General features: G+C 35.5%; 2 protein-coding genes across 2 annotated transcripts; both read right to left on the reverse strand.

Moving 5' to 3' along the window:
- Positions 1-386: 386 nt before the first annotated feature.
- Positions 387-12562, reverse strand: si:ch211-286b5.4 (afadin- and alpha-actinin-binding protein). Its single transcript, XM_059346318.1, is given in 15 exon segments — positions 387-1857; positions 2453-2615; positions 2719-2833; positions 4937-5098; positions 5896-5999; positions 6153-6306; positions 7774-7815; positions 7817-7895; positions 7987-8068; positions 8483-8606; positions 9854-9868; positions 9870-9923; positions 11436-11539; positions 11906-11957; positions 12130-12562. Coding segments are annotated over 14 exon segments (1332 nt in total). The 5' UTR covers positions 12130-12562; the 3' UTR covers positions 387-1775.
- Positions 12563-13709: 1147 nt separating this feature from the next.
- Positions 13710-24406, reverse strand: si:ch211-286b5.5 (uncharacterized protein LOC100003596 homolog). Its single transcript, XM_059348748.1, has 3 exons — positions 24218-24406; positions 18458-18584; positions 13710-15103 (listed from the first exon to the last, which is right to left on the reverse strand). Exons 1-2 carry the CDS (start codon positions 24305-24307, stop codon positions 18459-18461), a joined length of 216 nt encoding a protein of 71 aa, XP_059204731.1. The 5' UTR covers positions 24308-24406; the 3' UTR covers positions 13710-15103; position 18458.
- Positions 24407-26010: the final 1604 nt, after the last annotated feature.

The following is a 26010-nucleotide window of genomic DNA, read 5'->3' on the forward strand; positions in this document are numbered from 1 at the left end:
TTGGAATTTTATTTCACAGTTTGGAACTTTGTTTCAGTGTTAATTGTATAATTACTGCCCACTTTTTTTTTTTAGGTACACCAGTTTAACTGATCTTTAAGACATATCTAATCAATCAATCATGGAGAAAGGTGATTTAATTGATTTACCTGACAATTGTTCCAAAACCTGCTGTTTCATCAATAATCCCCATAGACCCCTATGTTAAAAATGCCCAACTTTCAGTGGCGGTTCTAGACCAGTTTTACTGTGGGGGCCAAGGAGGGGCCAGTGTTTAATCAGAGGGGCACATTAAAAAATGGCAAAGATGATATTTAAGCATTCAAAACCTTTATTTTAGCTTATCTAAACTTCTCATTTAAGTATATTTGGAAGATACAAATACATTGATTTAAACAACTTTATTTTGAAAGTGCAGTACAGTCAGAATGATCTTTTTTTTATATACACACAATATTTTATTGCACAATTAAACTATGATACAATGTTCACATTCTGGGTTCCTTTTGTGTACAATGAGATATTGTTTGAACAAAAATTGGTAAGAATTGTTCCATTGTTCATCGTTATAAATGGATCATTTTATTATTAATTTGACGCAGGGGCCAAAGGCTTCTTCACAGGGGCAGTGGCCCCTGGAGGCCCCTGTGTAGAACCGCCACTGCCAACTTTACAACAGAAATAAACATGTTTAGAGCGTCACACAAAAAAACTCAATCTGTTTTGCCCTCAACAACCTACAGCTGTACAGGGATTGGGCCCTGGGTTATATAACTCATTCCCTTTAAATTGTATTAGAGGTTTAAAGCATGATTTAGGGCAGCTATTCTCAACCTTTTTTAGTCGCGACCCCCAATTTAACATGCATGTTGTCCGTGACCCCCGCTCACTGAACACAATCTCACACGCACAGTTCAGATCACCCAAAAAAGAAACAAAATGACCAAAAAAAGGAAACAAAATGACCAAAAAAGACACAAAATGACCAAAAAAAAGACACAAAATGACCAAAAAAAGACACAAAATGACTAAAAAAAAGACAATGACCAAAAAAAGGAAACCAAATTACCCAAAAGACACAAATTGACCACAAAATGATCAAAAAAAGACACAATTACCTAAAAAGACACAAAATGAACAAAAAAAGACATTAAGTGACCAAAAAGACTAAAACAAATGATTTGCCGACCCCCAGAAATCATCTCGCGACCCCAATTGGGGTCCCGACCCCAAGGTTGAGAATAGCTGATTTAGGGCATGGTTGCATTGAGCGACTGGTGGCTGCCGTGTTTCAGCTACATGACTTCGTTCGTTACCTCTTTCACCTTTTTTGGATTGGCAGGAGTCAGGCACTGCTGGATGGTGATAGACTCGTGTAAATTACCACGTAGCTGCAACATCCTAGATTAGCTTCCTGTCCTGTCGAACTCTACACTGTCCAATAAAAGGAAAATAAAAAAATCTTTAAGAAACACTTTCCTTGTTTGAATAGGAAAAGTAATGGGTAAAGCATTGCAAACATTGTAAGTACAGTGATAACTGACTTGATCCTACTAAAGTCTTTAAAAAAAAGTGGATTCTTAATTAAAAAAAAAAAAAGCCCAATAATAGCTAGTCATAATAAGAAAACATAATTTATTGGCAGGGTTAGATTACAACAACAAAAAAGCTTTTCCTTTTATTGTTTTTAGCAGCATGATAAAACTAAATCTTAATCCTAAAAGTGAAAATAAGGTACAATATGTTTTCAATCACGACTCATCGTCAAAATCACATTAAAAGGACGAGTCCCAGTGTGGCGCCGTCCTGTCGGCGCCGCCGTCCCACGACTGAGACTCTAGATCAGCCTCTCTGCTCCTGAGGAGAAGAGACGATGAGTAATAGCAGTGCTAATGGTAAACAATTTTACACTTTTGTTTGGGAGAAATAAGAGAAAACATTTTGAAAAAAGTTAATTTGTCCATATCTTTAAAATGGTCTGTAAAGATGGCCTTTACTGTTGGGTAAATGTTAGCCACCTTTCTTTCTGACTTTGTTTTTTACTATATTCGTTCTATTTGTTTATTCTGGATCCGAACTGCTCAGGGCCAGACTTTACCCACTCAAAGCACTGACGCTGCAGTAAATGCTTTGGATTGGTTTGTGTAGACTGATAGTCTGCTAGGCTCTTCTTGGTGAGCTGAGTCAAATGACCCGGCTCACTAAAAAGAGACCAAATTCCCATCACGACTATGAGAGGTTTTAGGTTTTATTTTAGGTTTTATTTTATTTGCACAATTAGAATTACACAAAATGACAAAGATAACATATAATGTAAAGTGCAGGGAGAGGCAGAAAACCCAGATGGGCTTATTTAAAGCCTCCACCTAAAATTTCATCAGAAAGTAATAAACTGACAACAGAAAAAACAAATGTATAACATCAACAAGTTATAATGACAGAGCAGTCTTACCTGCTGCTATAAGACAGGTTGAGGGCAGAGTAGAGCTCAGGAGTGCTGGGGGTCTCAACTCTTCCCTGATGAGAGACAGAAACAGCGGCGGTCCTCGACGTGGAGGACGATGGAGTAACGGGGACACGGCCAGATATACTGGTTGGCCCCAAACTGGAGAAATCTGGAGACGCACATACATAATCTGTTAGACTGTTGTTGTTAAGTTATTCCACCGTTTAAACGCTCACCTCTCCCACCACTCCATGGTTTATCTGTATTCTCACTGGAAGCAGGGCTCGCTCTCCGCTGGTTTCCTGGAGCTCCTCTGTCGGCTCCAGGTGAATCACACAGGTACTGCTGCTTCAGCAGAGACGCCTTCTGCTGCTCAAAGTCACGCCGCTGCACACAAGACAGAAGTTAGGTTGTTAGGGGTCTCTCAATCCATGGTCAGCCTCCATGGTTGAAAAAGCGCGCTAAAGTGCCTCTAGAGTGGTGAAAACGAGAGGAAGTACCTTATTGGCTGCCCTTTACACATGCAAAAAATGATTTGGTGCCCTCTAGGGTGCCCCTTCATATAACAAATTATGATGATGTACCCTCTAGTGCAAGAAAATTCAATAACGTGCCTTAATGAGAGCCCTTCTAGTGTCTTTTTTCCTGTTTGGTGCCACCGTGGTTGAAAAAGCGCGCGAAACTGCCCTCTAGAGTGGTAAAAATCTATCTCTAGAGATTCTATAATACAGTATCACCCAACTGTGAATAATGTTATGTGAGATGTTTGCTCTCATTTAGCTCTCAAAGTGCACAAAATAGATGCATTTTACTTAAAAATGTACAAATTTTCTCCTGGGGGGGGCATGCCCCCGGACCCCCTTAGATGGTTTAGTTCGATACTTTTAATTGTCAGTACCATATCATTAACTACTTTGATCTGGATCTCCTTTTAACTTAATGCTAATATTTCATCATACATGATGCATCATAATTGGGCGTGCTGGTGGGGCTCCATGTTGTGCAGAATGTGCCCTTTTTATTTTTTCGCCCCCGCCCTTCTAACAGTCTGAGTCCGCCACTGCAGCATGGTGATATTGTTCAGCAGCATGGCATCATGGGAGTTGTTGTCTTCACCACCACTGCAGTCAGCTTTTCCTAGTTAGGATTCCCGCAGTGCTTATTCGGGTTATTGTCCGGAGCTAAATAATCTGAATGGATCCTTTCCCAAACAAATTAACCTGGTGATTTAACACAGAATAAGGTAGTTTCACATTAAAAATCAGCGTTTCTCCGGTTTTGTTTGGAGGACACAGGACTTCCTGGAGAAGCTGAGAGCTGAACCGCTTTGCACAACATGTTTTTCTGATAACTGAGGTTCCAGACGCCCCGTTACTAAAGAGAATAAAATACATAGTAAACAACTGAGATTGAAACAACTTCTAACCATAAAACTGATGCATGCGCAAAAGGGAAATTGCACCATTGGCAGGCAATCAAATGAAATGGATTATGGAAATTATTGATTTCTCAGAGTTTGAAAATTAATGGAAACAACAAAATATATAAACACAGGTCTAGTTTGTTTTTAGACATTTCTGATGTGGAAAAGTTACATTTTACACGTTTAAGCAGTCTGTGTATGAGGAAACTACTTTAAGTGCACTATGAGTAGAGGGATCTAGTCAGGCAGCTTAGGACCAGATTTGGGAAGAAAGGGGACACGTCGGACAAAAGCACCACATTTTTTCCACATGCTCTCCATCACTATAGGTTTCAATTTTTGATAGGAGCCACTTCATCAAGATTGCAGATCGGAGATGGCAGCCATATAAAATCTATGAGAACCAATAAATCTTCTAAGCCACTTAGAAGGTCAATCTTGGTGTCAAAATATACATTTCCTGGGTCAAAGAATAATTTAAAGCTACTGAGAATATCACTAGATGATCAAATAGATATGTTCATTTTGGCCATGTATTTACATAATTATTAGATTCCAAACATTTTCATCTCAGGATTCTCTGCTGCAGCACTTGAAGCGAGTTGCCTACCAGTCTGGGTGAAAATGAACATTTCTATTTGATCAAATAATCATCTAGTGATATTCTCAGCAGCTTTAAATGATTCCTTGACCCAGAAAATGTAGATTTTGACACCAAGATTGACCTTCTATTTGGCTTGGAAGATGTATTGGTTCTCATAGACTTTATATGGGTGCCATCTTGGATCGGCCATCTTGATGAAGTGGCTCCTACCAAAAATTGAAACCTATAATGATAGAGAGCACGCGGAAAAAATGTGGTGCTTTTGTCCAGCGTGTCCCCTTTATTTAGCTAAACCGCCTGACTAATCCTTCTGTTTATCCTTCTGACATTTATTGCATTTTGGGAGAAAATGTTTTCCTTCATTCAGATCAACTGTTTAAGGATAGACGGTGTCTTGAAGATTGTAAACCTAATGAGGTAAATCTGCAAAACAATAATAGTTTCTTCCTCATTTCCTTCACACCTCATGGCTCAGTCGTATGGCAGCTTCAGTGAAGGACTTCCTCTCCCGTTCAAATGTTCTCCTCTGATGATGGAGCTCCGCCCCGCGCACCTGGAGACGCTCCCACTCTTCCAGAAAGTAGGAATCAGCCAGCTCAGAGGGAACCGGTGAGGCAAGGCCTTCCTGCAGACAGAAAGTAGCGTTTCTAGTCTGACAAGTTCATACGGGAGTATAAGTGTATGTGGGTGGTTGAATAATTCAAAACTGAATGTGTCCATTTCTAATTCTTCATATATTTAGCATATTATTAACTTTTTGGTGTGGTAGTCCTAAAATGTGTCCACCGGTGCAACACAATAAAGAATGTCATTATTTAATTCAGAGAATGTTGGACAGATAAGATAGATAAGCCCAAGGCATATTAGTTATGAATATTTTTATCAATTTACATTATTTTCAATGATCAATCAATGTCAATTGATACTTAAACTGCGTTGTACCAAAGGACTACCTTAAGACGACCAGTTCCAACACTGCACGGAAATATTAATATTCTGAAAATATTTGAGACAGAAGTGATCTTGTGTCCAGAGATTCTTCTGTCCTTCCTGATTCTGGAAGGACCCCTCTCAGTAATGGGCTGGTCACATTAATGCCTGTTTTATATCGACATCATGGCGTTGCTCAAGTATTTTAATGTATTTAGATTAATTTTTCATTAAATTACAGTTGTTTTAAGATAAGTAATGCTACCTAGGACAGTTGCACCGGTGGACAAATGTCATGTTCAAAACAGAATATTTGCATAGTTGAAGAACGATACTCATTGTTTGCAGATGGATTAGATGTAGAAGAATGAACTGCATATTAAAACATTAATTTTAATGAAATATTATCAAAGTTTAGTAATATTTGTCACTGGGAACACAAAAATTGAGCGTCACGTCAACCACCCATGTGTGCAAGATGGACTATCATACCTGCAGAAGATGCTGCTGTATCCTGACCAGCTGGTGACTCTCCTTCAGCTCAGTTTCTAGCTGAGCCAGCAGCTTCTCATGATCAGTACCAACACCAGAGGGACCTACAGAGTCAGGAAACAGCATGGTAGGATTCCTTTGACAAGTGTTCTCAATAATTGTTAGCAAAAACAGGTTAAAACTTAAATTATAATTCTGGATATTTCTTTATATAGTCTTCTCAAAACACATCAAAGCAGCAGAACCTGGGTGTTCACCTCCTGCTGGGAGGTCTCCCAGCCTCCTCTGCACCTCCCTCCAGCTCTGAACCACGCCTCCTGTCACATGGTCACCCAGCACCTCCTCAGCCTGATCCAGCCTTTTGTCTTCAGTTTGGCCCTCATCAGGAACATCCACTATGCTGGACAGGGTCTAAAGAAAAAAAAGGTTAGACTATCATTTCATGTTCATTCTTGCCCTTGGAAACAGTACTTGAGAAAACAATATCAACAATATCAAAAGGTCATTTTATTAGCCGTTTGAGCTTCTGATGGCTTGAAATTGTCTTTCCCGCTTATCCCCGGTGCAAAACAGCAATAAACATGAAATATAAAATATAAGTAAAAGATATTAAATATAAATGTAAAAACATAGATACAAGCAAGAAGAAAAGACGGTGGCAAATCTGGGAGATGTAAATAGTATAAATATGACGGTATGAACAGATTAATGGTATAAATATGGTGAATAGTATCAGTATGGCAATATGGCACAGTATAAACAGAATGTATCAGTATAAGTATAAATATGGCAGTATAAACAGAATTTAGAGTGTAAACAGAGAGTTTTTTAGAGTTCTGTAGAAGAGCTTTGTCTATCTAGTGAAGGTCCTTGCTGTCCTCACTGAACTAAAGGCTAAATGTTCCCACAAGGCTCACCAGCACTGAGTTAAGTTTAGCCGTGGAACATTAGCAAAGTTCAATTGTGTATTTGCTGATTATAGTTATTTGACATCTGGGTATAAAAACTAGTAAGTAAACCATTGAAAATGTCTAGATATCAGCTCCTTAATTAAACTCTTATTAGATATTTTTGTTGTTATCATTATATTTGTCCAAACAAATTTACTTTTAGTTGTACCTGATATTAAAATGGACAAGAAATTGAAGAAAACAAAGGTGTCTAATAATTTTTCCCATAACTGTATATAAATTACTACAAAGAGACACAAAACTAAAAAGGGACACAGAACAATCCCTTCTACAAGAAGTTAAGAAGTTAAAGTGCCAGACACAAAGAGATGCTCAGGGATGACAAACAAAGAGACACAAAAAGAGGCTAATCAACTTAACCCGGTTTCCCTCCTTCTGGGTCTTCCCAGTGATCGTGTGACTGATATATATCAGAAAAAATTGTATAATGTTTTGACATTTTGTGCCAGGAAAAATATTCTTCAGCTCTGGATCTCAGATAAGCCCCCCTCAGTGGTGGGATGGCATAGGACAATAACTGAATACATACCTCTGGACTTTCTTACCTGCCTTCTTCACTCCAAAACAAATGCCTTTGAAAGAATATGGAAACCATTTCTTGACTATACTCATATTAAAAAACTGTATTTTTATGTGTTTTCTGTATTTATTTAGCTCCCATTGTATTTCGCTCTGTACTGCATATTGTACCTGTCACATTTACCTGGAACTGATTATTTTGTTTGGGTCTTTGATTTTTGTATTGGTATTCCCAGCTTGTTGTTGTTGTTTTGTCATTTTGTCTGGTCCTGTCTTCTGTATGTTTGCTTGTAAGAAAAGTGAATAAATACAGTATATAAATAAAAAAAACAAGTTACAACAGGAAAAAAAAAGAAAAAGAGGCTAATCAGCGATAAGGTTTGCTCACATTCTCCATGTCGACTCTGAGAGCGTGAAGTAGCGTGGTGAGGGCTGTGGCGAAGCTTCATGGCCTCCCTCAGCTCTGCTTCTCTACGCTCCAGCATCACACGCAGTGCTGCCTCTTCTCGTCTACAGGGTTGAGAGAGAGGAAAATGAGCGTTAGGAAGAGGTCGAGGCAGCGTTCCAAAGCAACAATCAGGAAGTGATGGTAATAACTTACTTTGCAGTAGACCTGAATGATTTCACTGGCTGTTGTTCTCTTTTGCCGCGACTTCCAGGAGGAAAGTTCAGCACCTCTATGGCTTGATAGAAAAATGATGGCAAATGAGTGGTAAATATTTGATATACAGTCATGGAAAAAATTATTAGACCACCCTCTTCAATTTCTTGTTCATTTTAATGCCTGGTACAACTAAAGGTACATTGTTTGGACAAATATTATGATAACAAAAATAGCTCATAACTGTTTAAAGCTGATATCTAGCCATTTTCCATGGATTTTTTCTTGATAATGATTTTGGTTATTATCAAGAAAACCATGGAAAATGTCTAGATATCAGGCTCTAAAATTAAATTCTTATGAGCTATTTTGTTATCATAATATTTGTCCAAACAAATGTACCTTTAGTTGTACCAGGCATTAAAATGAACAAGAAATTGAAGGAAAAAATGGTCTAATCATTATGAACTATGAATGTAACTGTGGCAGGACTCACAGTGTCCTCTCTCTTTGTGTCGCTCCGTCAGCTGAGACATTCGCTCCTTCAGCCGGTTGGTGTTCTGCTCTCGCCGCCTCAGCTCCGCCTCCTGCTGGCTGCAACGCAGCTGCAGACGAGAGCACTGGTGAGAATGGGGAGAAATGATTTTGAGAAGGGGGATTAGCATAAAGGTATTCAGATCATAAAATCAAGTCAAGTCAAATTTATTTACACTACTGGTCAAAAGTTTTAGAACACACCAACTTTTCCAGAATTTAATTGAAAATGATGCAGTTTAATGTCTCAGTGTACTCTGAAATTAATGCACATTTTGCAATATTTAAAATTCTTTATTGAGCACGATAGTGTTTTGAAAGTAAAAAAAAGATTTAAAATCACATTTTATGTTGGACCAAAGGACTAAAAAAAGACACAAAATGACCAAAAAAGACACAAAATGACTAAAAAAAGACACAAAAATACCAAAAAAAAGACACAAAATGACTAAAAAAAAAGACCATAAAATGACTAAAAAAAGACACAAAATGACCAAAAAAGACACAAAATGACTAAAAAAAAGACACAAAAATACCAAAAAAAAGACACAAAATGACTAAAAAAAAAAGACATAAAATGACTAAAAAAAGACATAAAATGACTAAAAAAAAGACACAAAATGACAAAAAAGACACAAAAAGACCAAAAAAAGACACAAAATGACTAAAAAAAAGACATAAAATGACAAAAAAAAAAATAAGACACAAAATGACCAAAAAAAGACACAAAAAGACCACAAAATGACTTCCAAAGGACATGAAAATAATTCAAAAAATGGACAAAATAGCCCAAGACTCCATAGAGTTAAGTTGTTAAACCCATTCTTGTTCCCTGAAAAAGGCCTACTTGTATAATTCTGAAATGTACATTATTTTCCAGTTTTGGTTAAGCTTACCTTTTTTTATTTACCTCTGGCAGTTCACCACTTACCTTTGGACCCTTTCAAGCTGTTTCATTTGACTAGAACTGCTTGAATTTCAATAAAACTGGAAAAATTGGGGTGTTTCTAAAACTTTTGACCGGTAATGTATATAGCACATTTACAGACGGCTGAGCCGCACCAAAGTGCTTCGCATAAAATAAAGAATTGACAAAGGTAAAAAAAAATAAACAAACAAAAAAAATTTAATTTAAAATAAATAAAAGAAGATGGGATAATTTTAGAAGCTCTGTGGGGATAACTAGGGGACACTATTCCCTAGAACTTGCCAGAGGAAGAAAAAACAAAACAAAAAATTTTAATTGTAGGCAAGAGAAAAGAGGTGGGGTTTTTAAGTGAGATTTAAAAACATTTAGGGACTGCGCTCACAGTGTGTTAAATATAGAACTTACTTTGGCTCGTTCACCATCTCAGCATGTCCTGCAGCCTGGCCACGTGCTCATCCATCTCCTTTAGCTGCTCCTACAAGGCGGAGCAGAGGGCCCACAGCTACGTCACATGACCCTCATCCATTCACTATGTATGTTACAAATGCATAATGCTATCCATTGTATAAAATTGGATATCTTTAATTTTTTTTTCCACACAATTGAAGAGTCAATACCCTGGGTTGGTTTGGTCAGCAATAATATTAGTATTAGATTACTACTAACTATCCACCACTTTTTATTAAGCTAACTGTGTGTATGTATATACTAATATATATATACATTCAGGAAATTATTATATACTATATATATATGTGTATATATATATATATATGGATTAAAAACCTGAGAATATTAACCCTATAAAGCCTGAACCGTGAAATAAATGCCAGAAAATTCTAAATTTTCAAAACTTGAGTGTTTGTGAACGGCTAACATTTTTTTAAATTCAATATCAATTTTTATATATGAATTTAATTTGGATCATATTTGATACATCAGGTCTTTTTGTGCAATTTGTTGCTCACAATTTGCTTTTCTTGAACTAACATAATCACATAAAACCCTAATATTTTTAACCAAATAAAACTTTGACTTTCCTTTTAACATTTTCCTCAAACATACAAAATATTTTTTTCCATATAAAACAACATCATACATCTGCTGATATGAAGTTTTCACGCAGCAATCACAGATCCACAGTGGAACCAGCAAATCATTTTTGTTACATCTGGTATTTTTGTGAAATTTGTTGCTCAGTTTTTTAATCATCAATTTATGTATTCATCAGGTTTTTCAGGAAAAGAAAATATCACACTGATGATGTAGAGGTCTCAAAAACTTATGTATCAAATATGATACACTTGGCTTTATAGGGTTTTAAAAGTCAGAGTATATATTGAAACCTGAGAATATATATTGAAAATCTCTCTCTCTCTCCTCTCTCTCTCTCTCTCTCTCTCTCTCTCTCTCTCTCTCTCTCTCTCTCTCTCTCTCTCTCTCTCTCTCTCTCTCTCTCTCTCTCTCTCTCTCTCTCCTCTCTCTCCTCTCTCCTCTCTCTCTCTCATCTCTCTCTCTCACTCTCCTCTCTCTCTCTCTCTCTCTCTCTCTCTCTCTCTCTATATATATATATATATATATATATATATATATATATATCTACAGTACAGGCAAAAGTTTGGACACACCTTCTCATTCAATGCGTTTTTCTTTATTTTCATGACTATTTACATTGTAAATTCTCACTGAAGGCATCAAAACTATGAATGAACACACAACAAAAAAAGTGTGAAATAACTGAAAACATGTCTTATATTTTAGATTCCTCAAAGTAACCAACCTTTGCTTACTACATTACTGTTGTCATTGTCTCTGTGTGTAATGCTGCTGCTACACTGTAATTTCCCAGCTTGGGATAAATAAAGTTCTATCTATCTATCTATCTATCTATCTATCTATCTATCTATCTATAAATTACCTGTGGTCACCTCTAGGATAATCACAAAAGAGATGAAAAGCATTTAGCCATTCATCTCATGTCACCCACCCTGAGGGAGTCTCCCTGCTCCTTGTGCTCCTCCCCGTCGGCCCACCAGGAGGCGCTGTGACGGAGCTCCTTCAGAGGGCTGGGATCCCTGAGCAGAAAGGAGTCTGTAGGAGAGAGGAGGTGGTGAGGAGTGGATTGTTTTTCCAGTGTGCATCATCTGAAGGCCCATGAAGTATGTTTTACTTTGCTATGTTATTAATATTATTACTATTATTATTATTATTATATATATATGGTTGCTGCCATTACTATTATTACTATATACTGTAATATACTACTATTATTATTATTATACCGGCCTTATTTATTATTATTATTATTATTATTATATATCATATTATTTTACTTAAAATTACTTTATTTATATTTTTCATTTTATTTTTATATTGTTTATTATCTATTATATACTGTACTATTATCTATCTATCTATCTATCTTTCTTTCTTTTAGTTTAAAGGTGGCAGTTTTACCTGAGTACTCCGAGGGTCTTCCAGCTCTCTTGAGGCCAAATCTTGAAGCCATCTGAGTCCCACATTCACATATTAGCAACAAAGGGACATTTTACTCACATATATGGGACTGGTGTGCACCACAACAGGATCAAGACAATATACACACACACTACAAATGACAAATACATGAAATATATCACCATAGTAACAATGGATCAGTTCACGTGTGTGTGGTGCCTTACCTGAGCACACGAGTCAAGATGGCTTGTTTGTTTCCAGGTGAGGCCACTTCTGCTAATTAGCACTAACAAAGAACTAGATGGAAGCTTCAGGATTTAAAAGAAGTCGGTCCAATTGCTTCCTACCAAACTTTAACTTGTGCACATGTTTTTTTTTTAATACTTTTTATATCAGGATCTGGAGATGTTGTTGGTCACATTTAAGGAAATATCCATGATGGGAGGAGCAACTGTGATAATCCCTGAAGACAGATCTGAAATAAAATGGTTTAGCTCAGCATTTTTCAAATCTAAAGTCCCAAAATTCAGATTATGTCAGCATACTGGCTGGGTAGCAAGTAGTATTGAGACTTCTCCAGTCTTTTAATCCCTTTTTTACCCAGATCTTTAAAAAAAAAGTTGAATTGTTTGGTTTTTCATGCAGCCAATCACTGCATGTATTCTTGCATATGATGTGGGCTGTGATTGGCTCCAACCACTCCAGTCTGAGGTGAGGTAGAGCTCAGTGTATTTGATTGAGTTGGTGGTTCAGTGTGCAATTTATTCATATACAAAAATATTTTGATGGGAGGAGCGGTTGGATTTCAGTCAACTGAGTGCTTTCATTCACTTAAAGCAGAGGTGTCAAACTCAAATTTGGCCCGCAGTATAATTATATTTGGCCAATTTACCAAATGACAACCAGAGCTGGCCCGCTGGTATTATACAGCGCAAATAATACTACAAATCCCAGAATGCTCTGCTGGTGTTTTGGCTTGAACACAGTAGATCAGTGTGGAGCAAACTGAGCAACAATTAAAGTTGTCTTTATGCACTTTTTCTTGCTAGTCCAAGGCTTGAATGGCTGCACATTCATTGAAGGATATTATTATTAGTCATTTGGTTTATTATTGTTATTTTATTCTTACATTTATTTTTAGCCTGTGGAGAAAGATTACTGTTAAATTGAAATTTAAAGAAGGCCGCATATAAAATAAAGGGACATACGATTTTTATTTAAGTTTTATTTAAGAAATGAATGCCATTGATGTGTTTGTTTGTTTTATTTGATATTCGATTTTGCATGTTTGCAATATTAAGTTATATCAAGCTTTGCTTGTTCCATTTCGTTTGAACTTGTTTAGGTCAATGTTTTCAATAAATATCAATGTTGGACCGCGACTTTGTCTAAGTTTAAAATTTTGGCCCATTGTGTATTTGAGTTTGACACCCCTGACTTAAAGGGAATCGATTGAAGGGTAAAAAAGTCTACATTCTTATCTTCTTTGTTCAGATATATCCCTGATAAGCAAATGTCAACATTGGTCTGGCTCTAGAGTTAATGATGCACTCTGTCTGGTATTATCCTGTACGCTTATGAAAGATTAATCTATAAATGTAGATTCAGTCCAGTAGTTCACCAGCCTACAAAACAATGTCCCCGTTCATTTCACTATTATCAGATTCAGGTGAATAAATCCAGTTATATCAAAGGGGCTGCAGTCTCTATGTATCATCTTCTTTGACCTGTGAATCAGGAAGTCTCACAAAAAACAACTTTCTTTTAAAGGAATTGATATTCAAAAATCACATACAGCAATGAGTCAGAGTCCGAAAAAGTAGTTTAATTTTTAAAAGGTTGCCCACAGTAGCAAAGTTAAGAAAGATACAGGCTAACAGTAGTAAAAGTTTTGGTTGATTGGAATATGATCCCAGTATGGAAAATGATTTATGCAACAAGTCACTGCAGCACGATTCATTTAATACAAACAATATTTAAAAGTTTTGAAAAGATATATTAACATTTGCTGTTTGGCCATTTGTGTATCTAAAGTGACTTATATTAAATTTGCACCCTGTTCTCCTTAAAATGAAGTTCCCATACAACAAAACTGCAAAAAAAAAGTCGTGTTTTGAGGATTATTATTATAATTGTCGTATGACAAATATGTTTCACATCAAAGTCAAATAAAAACTGACTTATTACAACTTAAGTGAAGTATTTAACTTGTGTCACATATGTGACGTACTTAATCTACGTATGTATGGAAGGTTACATAACATAAGTATTTACGTACTTTAGGCTAAACCATGATCTTTTACCAAACCTAACCAAATAGTTTTATTATCAAATTCACATTAACCATGATAAGTTTCCCTCAAAATGCAATTAAAAATGTAGTTGTTTTTGTATAGGAACGTCTTTTTTTTGGAGAGAGGGTTGAAATTTACTACGAGGTTTTGCTATCCAAACAGTGTAAGGCCTTGATGTGCTTTTTTAAATAAAGACAGAAACATAGAGGCTAACAAAAGCAACCTTAACAGGCTGTTAAATATATACAGAAAAAATGGGTTAAAGGACAATCACATGCCCTGCACTGATAGGGTTAAAGTCTGTAGCATGTTGCTGTACCTTAGAAAAGTTTTAATACCTTTACAATTGCCACAAATACACTGATCGTTTAAAACACCAATCAATTTAGCTCCGAAGCTACCAGCATGTCTGTTGGCCACATACACAGTTAGTGTTTTTAAAGACACAAAATACAATACGGTGTATTTATAACACGACATGTTCTGATTGGTGAACAGCACCTGGTTTAAATTAATGTTTGACCTGCCACATTAAATACAAGAGGAAGTTGCACATTCTGAGCCAATCACATGGGTTGAATTTCACTGACTGGACACGGGGCACCATTAGGTGAGGAAATAGAGACCGGACATGTTAAGTACTAGGTAAACCAACAATGGCTTAATGATTAATCAAGTTAGTGTCAATAACAATTTTTTGAACATGTAGATTTGGCCCTACTTTAATGTAACAGATCGGAGTTATGGTACCATTAAATTTGGCAAAAACAAGTGGAGCAGTTCCCTCCCCCGAACCGTTCGGTCCCATGTTGCATCATCCCAAGAGGAGCTGCTGGATCACAGCGACATCATAGAAGTGAAGAAAGCCTCAGAACAAATCCTCCACCTTTCCTTCTGCTGGAGACTGACAGAGATCATTGGGAAACCATTAAACTCACAACAATAAAAAAAAACCTACACTACCGGTCAAAAGTTTTAGAACACCCCAATTTTTCCAGTTTTTTATTGAAATTCAAGCAGTTCAAGTCAAATGAACAGCTTGAAAGGGTCCAAAGGTAAGTGGTGAACTGCCAGAGGTAAATAAAAAAAGGTAAGCTTAACCAAAACTGAAAAATAATGTACATTTCAGAATTATACAAGTAGGCCTTTTTCAGGGAACAAGAAATGGGTTAACAACTTAACTCTATGGAGTCTTGGGCTATTTTGTCCATTTTTTACATTTTTTTCATGTCTTTGTAAGTCATTTTGTGTCTTTTCTTTAGTCATTTTGTGTCTTTATTTTGGTCATTTTGTGTCTTTTGGTGTCTTTTTTTGTCATTTTGTATCTTTTTTTGGTCATTTTGTGTCTTTTTTTGGTCATTTTGTGTCTTTTTTAAGTCATTTTGTGTTTTTTTAAGTCATTTTGTGTCTTTTTTGGTCATTTTGTGTCTTTTTTTGGTCATTTTGTGTCTTTTGGTGTCTTTTTTTAGTCATTTGGTGTCTTTTTTTGGTCATTTTGTGTCTTTTTTAAGTCATTTTGTGTTTTTTTTAAGTCATTTTGTGTCTTTTTTTTGTCATTTTGTGTCTTTTTTTTTGTCCTTTAGTCCAACATAAAATGTGATTTTGAATCTTTTTTTTACTTTCAAAACACTATCATGCTCAATCAAGAATTTTAAATGTTGCAAATGTGCATTAATTTCAGAGTACACTGAGACATTAAACTGCATCATTTTCAATTTAATTCTGGAAAAGTTGGTGTGTTCTAAAACTTTTGACCAGTAGTGTATTCTCATAGGACAGTTTGACTGGTCAAGGCAGGAAAAGCACAGGTGTAGATAAATAAATTAATGATGGCTGAATTCCATTTAGCTGCTTCAGTTTCAGGGTCCCAGTATTATTCATGATGGCTCACTGTCATGGAAATAAGATCGCCAAGTACCACATCTGTCACTAAAGGTCAACCAATTATTAAAATATGACAGTTCAACACTTAAAGGTGTATCACAACTCAGCAAAACATTCTTAAAATGTTATAAAATAAGGATGGAATCAGGAGATTCTGTTTAAAAGGGAAAAAATCTAATAGAGATTACCTTGTTTTCTGATCTCATACACACATGATTGCACTATTGCACTATTGCACTTAAGGACTTGGACTTTTTAAAAAAACATTGTTACTTAGATATATATTTTATTTATACAGCGTTGATAATGTTGATAATGTTGTGTTTTGTTTTAAGTATTTTTCTATATTGATATAAATATCAATATTTTGTACTGTGCAACTGGAGGAGGACTGCTCCAAACAAAATTTGTTGTCTTGTACAATGACAATAAAGTTCTATTCTATTCTATTAAAGGCAAAAATTTAATTAAATCTCAGTACATCCTTCACTGCACTTTGTTTGTGGTTTTGGTAATCTGAATTCACCCCCAACAGCTTTCCTAGTACAGTAATCATGCAGTAGAACTGTATACAATTTCCAAAAACTTAGTGACAAAAATATTTCGAATATAACTGAATGGTAAAATAACACATATATCTGTCACTTAGAGCCAAGATCATTTTTTAGTTTTATAAGACCAACAAAGCAGTCAGAGTGGTGGACAGCAGCAATGTGTCATAAAACTAAAGGAAAAGCACCAAATTAAGAAGCTGGAACCAGCAAATGTTGGCACTTCTGCTTGAATTAGTTAGATGATTATCAAAATAGTTGCCAATTTGTTTCTTTGGTTGTGTGTGTGAATGATTGTATCTTTACATGTGTTTGTGTGTCTGCATGTCCACAGCTAATCTCTCACACTACTGGACCAATATTTGTTTTGCACATTTATGACTGTATGCCCAAGGACTTCTCATGGTTGCATCAAGTCATAAACCTGTGGTTGAAATAACCACAATAGCTGCTTTGCACCTGTTCTGGAAGTCTCAGATACCTCGGAAACCAAACGCCGTCACGTCAGGATCAATAATATCCTTTAGAGCAGCTGTTCTCAACCTTGGGGTCGGGACCCCAATTGGGGTCGCGAGATGATTTCTGGGGGTCGCCAAATCATTTTGGAAGTCAGCTCTGTCTCCACTGTGTTAAAGTGTTCATGTGTTAATGTGTTTTAATCTTTTTGGTCATTTTGTGTTTGTTTTTTTGTCATTTTGTGTCTTTTTTGGGTCATTTTGCGTCTTTTTTGTGTAATTTTGGGTAATTTTGTGTCTTTTTGGGTAATTTTGTGTCTTTTTTGGTAATTTTGTGTCTTTTTTGGGTCATTTTGTGTCTTTTTTTGGTCATTTTGTGTCTTTTTCTTTGTCATTTTTTTTTTTTGTCATTTTGTGTCTTTTTTAGGTCATTTTGCATCTTTTTTGTGTAATTTTGTGTCTTTTTTGGTCATTTTGTGTCTTTTTTGGTCATTTTGGGTCTTTTTTTGGTCAATTTGTGTCTTTTTTGGTCATTTTGTATTTTTTTTGTCATTTTGTGTCTTTTTTGGGTCATTTTGCGTCTTTTTTGGGTCATTTTGTGTCTTTTTTGGTCATTTTGTGTCTTTTTTTGGTCATTTTGTGTCTTTTTTGGTCAATTTGTGTCTTTTTTGGTCATTTTGTTTCTTTTTTGGGTGATCTGAACTGTGCGTGTGAGATTCTGTTCAGTGAGCGGGGTTCGCGGACAACATGCATGTTAAATTGGGGGTCGCGACTCAAAAAGGTTGAGAATAGCTGCTTTAGAGGTTCACAAAACTTAGTGAATATATTTGCCTTCTCCAGATACTGCATCTGGATGACTACCAGTACAGCTCTAATACATCGGTATGACCCAAAAACAAATACATTTTGCTGTGATTTAATTGCAATAGACAGATCAATATTATGTCAAAATTAGTGCAACATGATGCAGATGGTTAAAAAGTCTGAATTTGTTCTTTTTCAGGTCTCTCTGCAAGATAACAAGCAAGCGGAGGTAACTTTATGTTATTTTAGTTACACACACACACACACACACAATTTAAGGTTAAAGGTCATAGGTTGCTGTATAAATAAATACTTGCTATTACTTTTCTCTACAGAATACGAATTTTTCGCGACGTAAGTCGCAAAAAACTGCCCAAAATTTTGCATTGAAATGAATGGGACGGCCGACAAAAGATGAGCGAAAAAAGAACAATAATTGGAGATTTTTAAACGTCTACTTCTCCGGCATAATTTCACCTAGAGACTCCATTTAAACTTTAAACAGTAGACACAAGGCTTGTGTATCTGTGTATTAAAATTCAATGAAGGAAAAAGCAGGCGTACCTCAGAACAGAGAGCAGGACTTGGGGGGTCTAAAGGGATTATCGCTGGAGGGGACCCCGACCAGCAGGGGGTCCTTGGAGGCATTTTGCAGACAGAAGTTCTTCAGCTCAGCAGCAGCCTGGGACACCTGCAGAGCCAGACACAAGATGACTGAGTGTGTGTTGGAGGAGACATAAACAGCTCTTATCACTGGGGTGGCGGAGATATACCGCTTTCATGGTCTATCACATCACACAGTGTACATTTTCTCATCTACATTCCGGATTTTTTTACGTATTTCACTTCATTTTTACGCAAAGGAGACTTTACTTCCATTTAAATTGTTTTAACCCTCTATGGTACGCATTATGATGCCAGTTAGGGAAAAAATTGTTTGGAGTGGGGTTTTTTTGTCTTAAAATAGACTAAATAGACATAATCTGAAGAAATTTTTGATTTTTTTTTTTGTACGTTTTTGGGGTTTGTTGCCCATAGGCAACAGTGCACAAGTGAAAAAGAGAGGGGTTTTTTTTCTATTTGAAAATTATTTATTTAATAGACATGTGTAAAAGATTCAGTAGCTTTAACAGGGTACAATCCAAAACATTTTAAATTTAAAAACATAATAAAAGGAACTTTTTTAACCGGTTTCTTGTCTGGAGTAGCAATATTTTTTTTTTCCAGATGGAAAAGGGCCAGGAATGACGTTTTGAGTGTTTTTTTGTGGCGTAAAATGGTAAAGCTTTTTCAATATGGCCTCCTGGAGGTCATGTGACAAATTAAAGCATTGCTATTGGTTCCCTATACTCTTCCCTCTTTTTTAAAGTATTGCATCACTCAAAAAGATGCATTGTAGAAATTTGACAGGACAAAAATGGGTATGTTGCCTGAGGGCACCACCATACCATAGAGGGTTAATTATAACAAAGCATTTGTTCCAAACACAAAAAGCAAACCAAAACCCCCTTTTATTGAGCTGCAATGATTAGTTGACTCATCTATTAGTCGATCGACAGAAAAATAATCAAACTTTTTTGATATTAGATTCATTGTTATTTCATTTTTATTTGTTCAGGCTTTTGATTCATTGCTACGGGACTGCTATGGTTGTTTAAATTGCTGTTGCTTTGGTCTTTTAAAACTTGTATGTACATTTTTATGTTATGTGTATGATTTTTATGTGAAGCACTTTGTGACTTCTGTCTGTGAAAGGTGCTATATAAATAAAGTTTACTTACTTACTTACATTGTTTAAGTCATTTATATATTAAAAAAATGGCAGAAAATACTTTTCATCAGCATCTCAAATAAGGAGAGTCCCTGCTATTCGTCATAACATGAATATCTTCCGATTTTTGACTGACACAACTAGACATTTAAAGGCAATCACCCTTGGACTCCGGGGTGATCTTTTTATTTTTATTATCAAATTTTCTGGCATTTTTAGATCAAAACATGAATCGAGAAAATAATCGATAATCAATGTTTGTTGCAGCCCCGCCCTACTATTTATAATATAATAAGTATTCAGATCCCTTACTTAAGTAAAAGTACTAATAGCAAACTGTGAAATTACTCCACTACAAGTAAAAGTCCTGCATTCAAAACTTACTGAAGTAAAAGTACAAAAGTATCAGCATCAAAATGCACTTGAAGTATCAAAAGTAAAAGTACTTGTTATGCAAAATAGACCCACTTAGACTGTTTTATATATTCCAAATATATTATTACATTATTATTATCGATGCTTTTATGTAAACAGCCTTTTAGTTTTCTTAAGCCAGGGCTCATTTAAACTACTTAATATACTGTTATGAGTCTAATCACTCTAAATTAATCACATTTTTTGCGTTAAATCTCAACCTGAAAAGTAACTAAAGCTGTCAGCTAAATGTAGTGGAGTAGAAGTATAAAGTTACATCAAATGGAAATACTCAAGTAAAGTACAAGTACCTCAAAATTGTACTTAAGTACAGTACTTGAGTAAATGTACTTATTACATCCCACCAGTGGTGGAATAAGTATTCAGTTCCCTTACTCAAGTAAAAGTACTAATACCACACTGTGAAATTACTCCACTACAAGTAAAAGTCCTGCATTCAAAACTTACTTAAGTAAAAGTACAAAAGTATCAGCATCAAAATGTACTTAAAGTATCAAAAGTAAAAGTATTCGCAATGCATAATGGATTCACTCAGAATGTCCAAATATATTATTGTATTATTATTTTTGATGCATTTATGTTAGCTTTGAATTTACTGTATTCAACATAGGGCTCATTTTAACTACTTAATATACTTTAGTGTGGTTTAATTAGTACAAATTTTAAATCAATTATGTTTCATGTTAAATCTCGACCTGAAAAGTAACTAAAGTAACTAAAGCTGGCAGCTAAATGTAGTGGAGTAAAAAGTACAATAGTTGCCTAAAAATGAAATGAAGTAGAAGTAAAAAGTAACATAAAATGGAAATACTTAAATAAAGTACAAGTTCCTCAAAACTGTACTTAAGTACAGTACTTGAGTAAATTTACTTAGTTACTTTCCACCACTGATTATTACATTATTATTATTGATGCTTTTATGTAAACAGCCTTTTAATTTTCTTAAGCCAGGGCTCATTTAAACTACTTAATATACTGTTATGAGTCTAATCACTCTAAATTAATCACATTTTTTGCGTTAAATCTCGACCTGAAAAGTAACTAAAGCTGTTAGCTAACCCTAACCCTAAAGTACAAGTTCCTCAAAACTGTACTTAAGTACAGTACTTGAGTAAATGTACTTAGTTGCATCCCACCACTGCTAACTGGCCATTTTTGCATGTAATTTGCGAGCAGCGGAGGGTGGGGTGTGTCTGCTTTGCCGCATTTCTGAGAGATACTGTTCACCTGTTGCCTTTAGATAACTGGGTCTTTCTATAATTTGAGGTACATTTCATATCAACCATAAGGTGGAAAATCCAGTATCTTTTTTTGATAAATAAACTACTTGTTGTGCATTTCATCTTGTGGATTTAAGCTGACCCCTGGTTTCTGGTAGTACTTTTTTGCTTTAAGTTGCTTATTGTTTTTGCTTATAGATTGCTTATTGTTTCTTCTTTAACATATAGCACTCCTTAGCAATGACAGTTAGCTCTTAAAGTTATGTACTTACTCGATTCCTGTGGTCTATGTCTAGTACCATCAGGTTGAATGCACTTATTGTAAGTCGCTTTGGACAAAAGCGTCTGCTAAATGACATGTAATGTAATGTAATGTTTCCATAATATACCCCCTTAATGTGCTAAATTCATCAATTGCCATGCTTAAGCTCGAATGACATTTAAAATATTCTAATAAAAATACATATTTGATTCCTTAAATTGTCAACTGTGTTACGGACAAATGTTGTTTCAGATAAAACATAAATTAAGTAGCACACATTTTAAAAAAACATTAATTTGAAAGTATTTCAGTCCTTTTTACGAGGGGTTTTGATGTTGGCTGTCTACTAATTTCAAAATATTAATCCTGAAGGGCCTGTTGGACAATAAGTGAGATAATATGATGCTTCTGTGGATATCGTCTCTAGGTGGACTCCCCCCACTTATCTCTATGTATCATATATGATCTCTTTTTTTAAAATGTATGTATGATATGGCTTACCCCCTGTGGTTCTTGTTGTTATGGTTGTTGTTTTTGTCTAAGACAGCTCTGTTTGTTTGTTTTTGTGGCTGTCTGTGCTAGTTTGTGTAATGTATATTTGGCTACTAATAATGCTGTATATATGCGAAGGAGCAGAATCTGTACAGCTTTATTTTTTTGAATACATGTCATACATAACCTTCCATTCATGTTTCTCCAGCCGATTGCTTTATATTTGTATTGATCTTTTTTTGTTGTTGTTGCTGTTGTTTTTGCTATATCGTTAGCCTCATAGCATAATTGCCTAAGTCATTTTTTGGCCAAATTGTGATATCTGCCTAACTTTACTCTCCTACCACTGCTGCATCTTTCTGCCTTATTGCATATGTTCTCAGCCTATCAGAACACTTGTTAGAGTCCAAAATCACTTTCTGCCTTAGTCATCTCCTTGACTACATACAAACCAAACTACATTATTTTAAGAGAAAAATTGCCTTAGTCAGGGCATATTCTGCCTAAGTCACTTTTATCTGTTGTGAAAACGATGTGTTTAATTTTTCATGCAAACTTGTTCACACTTCTATTTGAACTTACTGTTACAATATCAATTAAAAATACCAATGGGCTTACTAAAAATTGTGTTTTTTCTTGTTTTCCGAAAATGTTCAAATATGACTTATAGGCAAATATGCTATGAGGCTAACGATATGAAAAACTCAATAAAGATATTGAACACAAAATATTAATCCTGAGCTTGATCAGTGGTGGTTCTACACAGGGGCCTACAGGGGCCACTGCCCCTGTGAAGAAGCCTTTGGCCCCTGCTGTGGCCCCTGTGTCAATTTAATAATAAAATGATCAATTTATAACAATGAACAATGGAACAATTCTAACCTTTTTTTTGTTCAAACAATATCTCATTGTACACAAAAGGAACCTAGAATGTTACATTGTATAATAGTTTAACTCTATGGAGTCTTATTGGGCTGTTTTGTCCATTTTTGAATCCTTTTCATGTCTTTACATGTCTTTGTAAGTCATTCTGTGTCTTTTTTGGTCATTTATGTCTTTTTTGTGTCTTTTTTTTAGTAATTTTGTGTCTGTTGTGTCATTTTTAGTTATTTTGTCTTTTTTTTTTATATTTTGTGTCTTTTTTTGTCATTGGTGTAATTTATGTGTCTTTTCTGTGTCTGTTTTAGTTATTGTATCTTTTTTTGGTCATTTTGTGTCTTTCTTTGTGATTTTTATGCCTTCTGTGGGTTTTTTTTTTGTTATTCGGTCTTCTCATTTTGTGTCTTTTTTGGTCATTTTGTGTCTTTTTTTTGTTATTTTGTGTCTTTTTTTGTCATTGGTGTCATTTATGTGTCTTTTTTGTGTCTGTTTTAGTTATTTTGTCTTTTTTTTTTATATTTTGTGTCTTTTTTTGTCATTGGTGTAATTTATGTGTCTTTTCTGTGTCTGTTTTAGTTATTGTATCTTTTTTTGGTCATTTTGTGTCTTTCTTTGTGATTTTTATGCCTTCTGTGGGTTTTTTTTTTGTTATTCGGTCTTCTCATTTTGTGTCTTTTTTGGTCATTTTGTGTCTTTTTTTGTTATTTTGTGTCTTTTTTTGTCATTGGTGTCATTTATGTGTCTTTTTTGTGTCTGTTTTAGTTATTTTGTGTCTTTTTATGGTCATTTTGTGTCTTTTTTGGTCATTTTGTGTCTTTTTCAAGACATTCAAAGATTTTGAATACTTAAATATCATCTTTGCCATTTTTCATGTGCTAATGTGCCCCTCTGATTAAACACTGGCCCCTCCTTGGCCCCCACAGTAAAACTGGTCTAGAACCGCCACTGAGCTTGATGGTTGAGAGGTTAAACTTTGATAAACGTGTCACTTCTCTCGATCCGTTGACATTAAAGCGGTGACGCTTCCCCAAAACTGATACAAAGTAACTAACTCGAGCGCTTCAAACGCGGAAGAAACTGTTAATTTGTAGCGGCGGTTTAGTCAACTTGAAAGCAGTTTATGTGTCGTTTTTCTAACTTTACAGCCACTTTGTTGCAGCTATGATGTAAGAGTCCACTCTGTCTGTCATTTCTGCAACAGTTTGTCTCCGCCATTCAACAGACAGTCTTCCGTGTTTGTGTGTCGGGTGTTGCGGGGTTCGTACCTTGATCCTCCGGAAACTGGCCTCTAACCGGAGCTGCTTCACGGCCCTCTGAGCGATAATTAAGTTGTTGCTAGCATTGTTGTTAGACATGACGACGGCTGTCGGCTGAGAAAAGTTCAGGGCTCCTTAACGTGAACGGCCAACCGAGCGGAAATTAGCCCCAACTGTGTTGTAAACCCTGAACCCGAGTGGGAAACACTTGTCACTCCCGTGCCCCGCCCCCTCTGTGCCAGAGAGCCGTTTGATTGGCTACTAGCGACGTCAATCAAAAAGTGAAGTGAAACGCCCCCCAGCATACACATACATGGCCATTATTATGAGTTTCCTCGAGAGCAGAGCAGTGTGTGAGTGTATACTGTGACCTTCAGCTGGTGAACAACAATACCTGACAGAAGTTAAATAAACAAAAGAAAAAAGTATCATTTTAATGTCAGATTTTGGACTGGTTTGCTTTACTAACGTGTCTCCTTTCCAGTGGTGGGATGTAACTAAGTACATTTACTCAAGTACTGTACTTAAGTGCAATTTTGAGGTACTTGTACTTTACTTGAGTATTTCCATTTTCTGTAACTTTATACTTCTACTCCACTACATTTAGCTGACAGCTTTAGTTACTTTTCAGGTTGAGATTTAACACAAAAAATTTAATTTAGAGTGATTAGACTCATAACAGTATATTAAGTAGTTTAAATGAGCCCTGGCTTAAGAGAATTAAAAGGCTGTTTACATAAAAGCATCAATAATAATAATGTAATAATATATTTGGAATGTATAAAACAGTCTAAGTGGGTCTTTTTTGCATAACAAGTACTTTTACTTTTGATACTTCAAGTGCATTTTGATGCTGATACTTTTGTACTTTTACTTCAGTAAGTTTTGAATGCAGGACTTTTACTTGTAGTGGAGTAATTTCACAGTTTGCTATTAGTACTTTTACTTAAGTAAGGGATCTGAATACTTATTCCACCACTGCTCCTTTCAGACTAGTAGAGAGACCACATCCAAAATACACATTTACATATCGATACCCTGTTAAAATAATCGCCTAACTCATTTTTTCAAGTTTTGCAGGAAACACAAAAAACTTCACCAAAAGTGTAACATATGCCATTTATTAATCATTTCACTCAAAAAGGATGTAACAAAGGATGGCTATTGGCATAGTAATAACACTGTGTGTAAATTATGCAAAATAAATGACTTAGGCAATTTTTTGAACATGCCTTTGTGACTTAAGCAAGATATGGTAACACTTTATTTTGAAGGCGTCTACATAAGAGTGACACAAGCCTGTCAGAAACATGACATGACAAGTATCATGAGCATTAATGTTACTTCAAAGTGTCATTAATGTTCATGACACATCCCATGTCATGTTTATGACACGCTCATGTCACTCTTATGTAGACACCTTAGAGTAAAGTGTTACCAATATTAGTGTCAACAATAAAACACTGATAAACTAAACTGAGAACTAAACAATCTCCCTCTAGCTCTTCTTTTGCAAAAAAAACATTTTGACAAAAAATGACTTAGGCGATTATTTTAACAGTGTGACGATGATCATTTTAGTAGCCCGCACTTCTTCTATTTGCATGTGTCTGTACATTTCTGCTTATTTCACCAAAAGTTAGCATTACATAAGTTTCATGGTGATTTATATTATTGAAACATTTTCTCATATTCACCTGTAGTGTCTCCCCTTAAATGTAAAGGTGAATGATTTATAAGCTGATTCATTAACTAGTAAATATAAATGTCAATAAATGTAGTGGAGTAAAAATGACATGTTT

Source organism: Centropristis striata, chromosome 1 (genome assembly GCF_030273125.1).
Source record: "Centropristis striata isolate RG_2023a ecotype Rhode Island chromosome 1, C.striata_1.0, whole genome shotgun sequence".
NCBI lineage: Eukaryota > Metazoa > Chordata > Actinopteri > Perciformes > Serranidae > Centropristis > Centropristis striata.

Coding starts and splice junctions, on each gene's coding strand:
- si:ch211-286b5.5 (XM_059348748.1), bottom strand. CDS start 24,307: ATGTCTAACAACAATGCTAGCAACAACTTAATTATCGCTCAGAGGGCC. Junction 18,585..24,217: donor CCAGTTTCCGGAGGATCAAG/GTACGAACCCCG, acceptor CTGGCTCTGCAG/GTGTCCCAGGCTGCTGCTGA.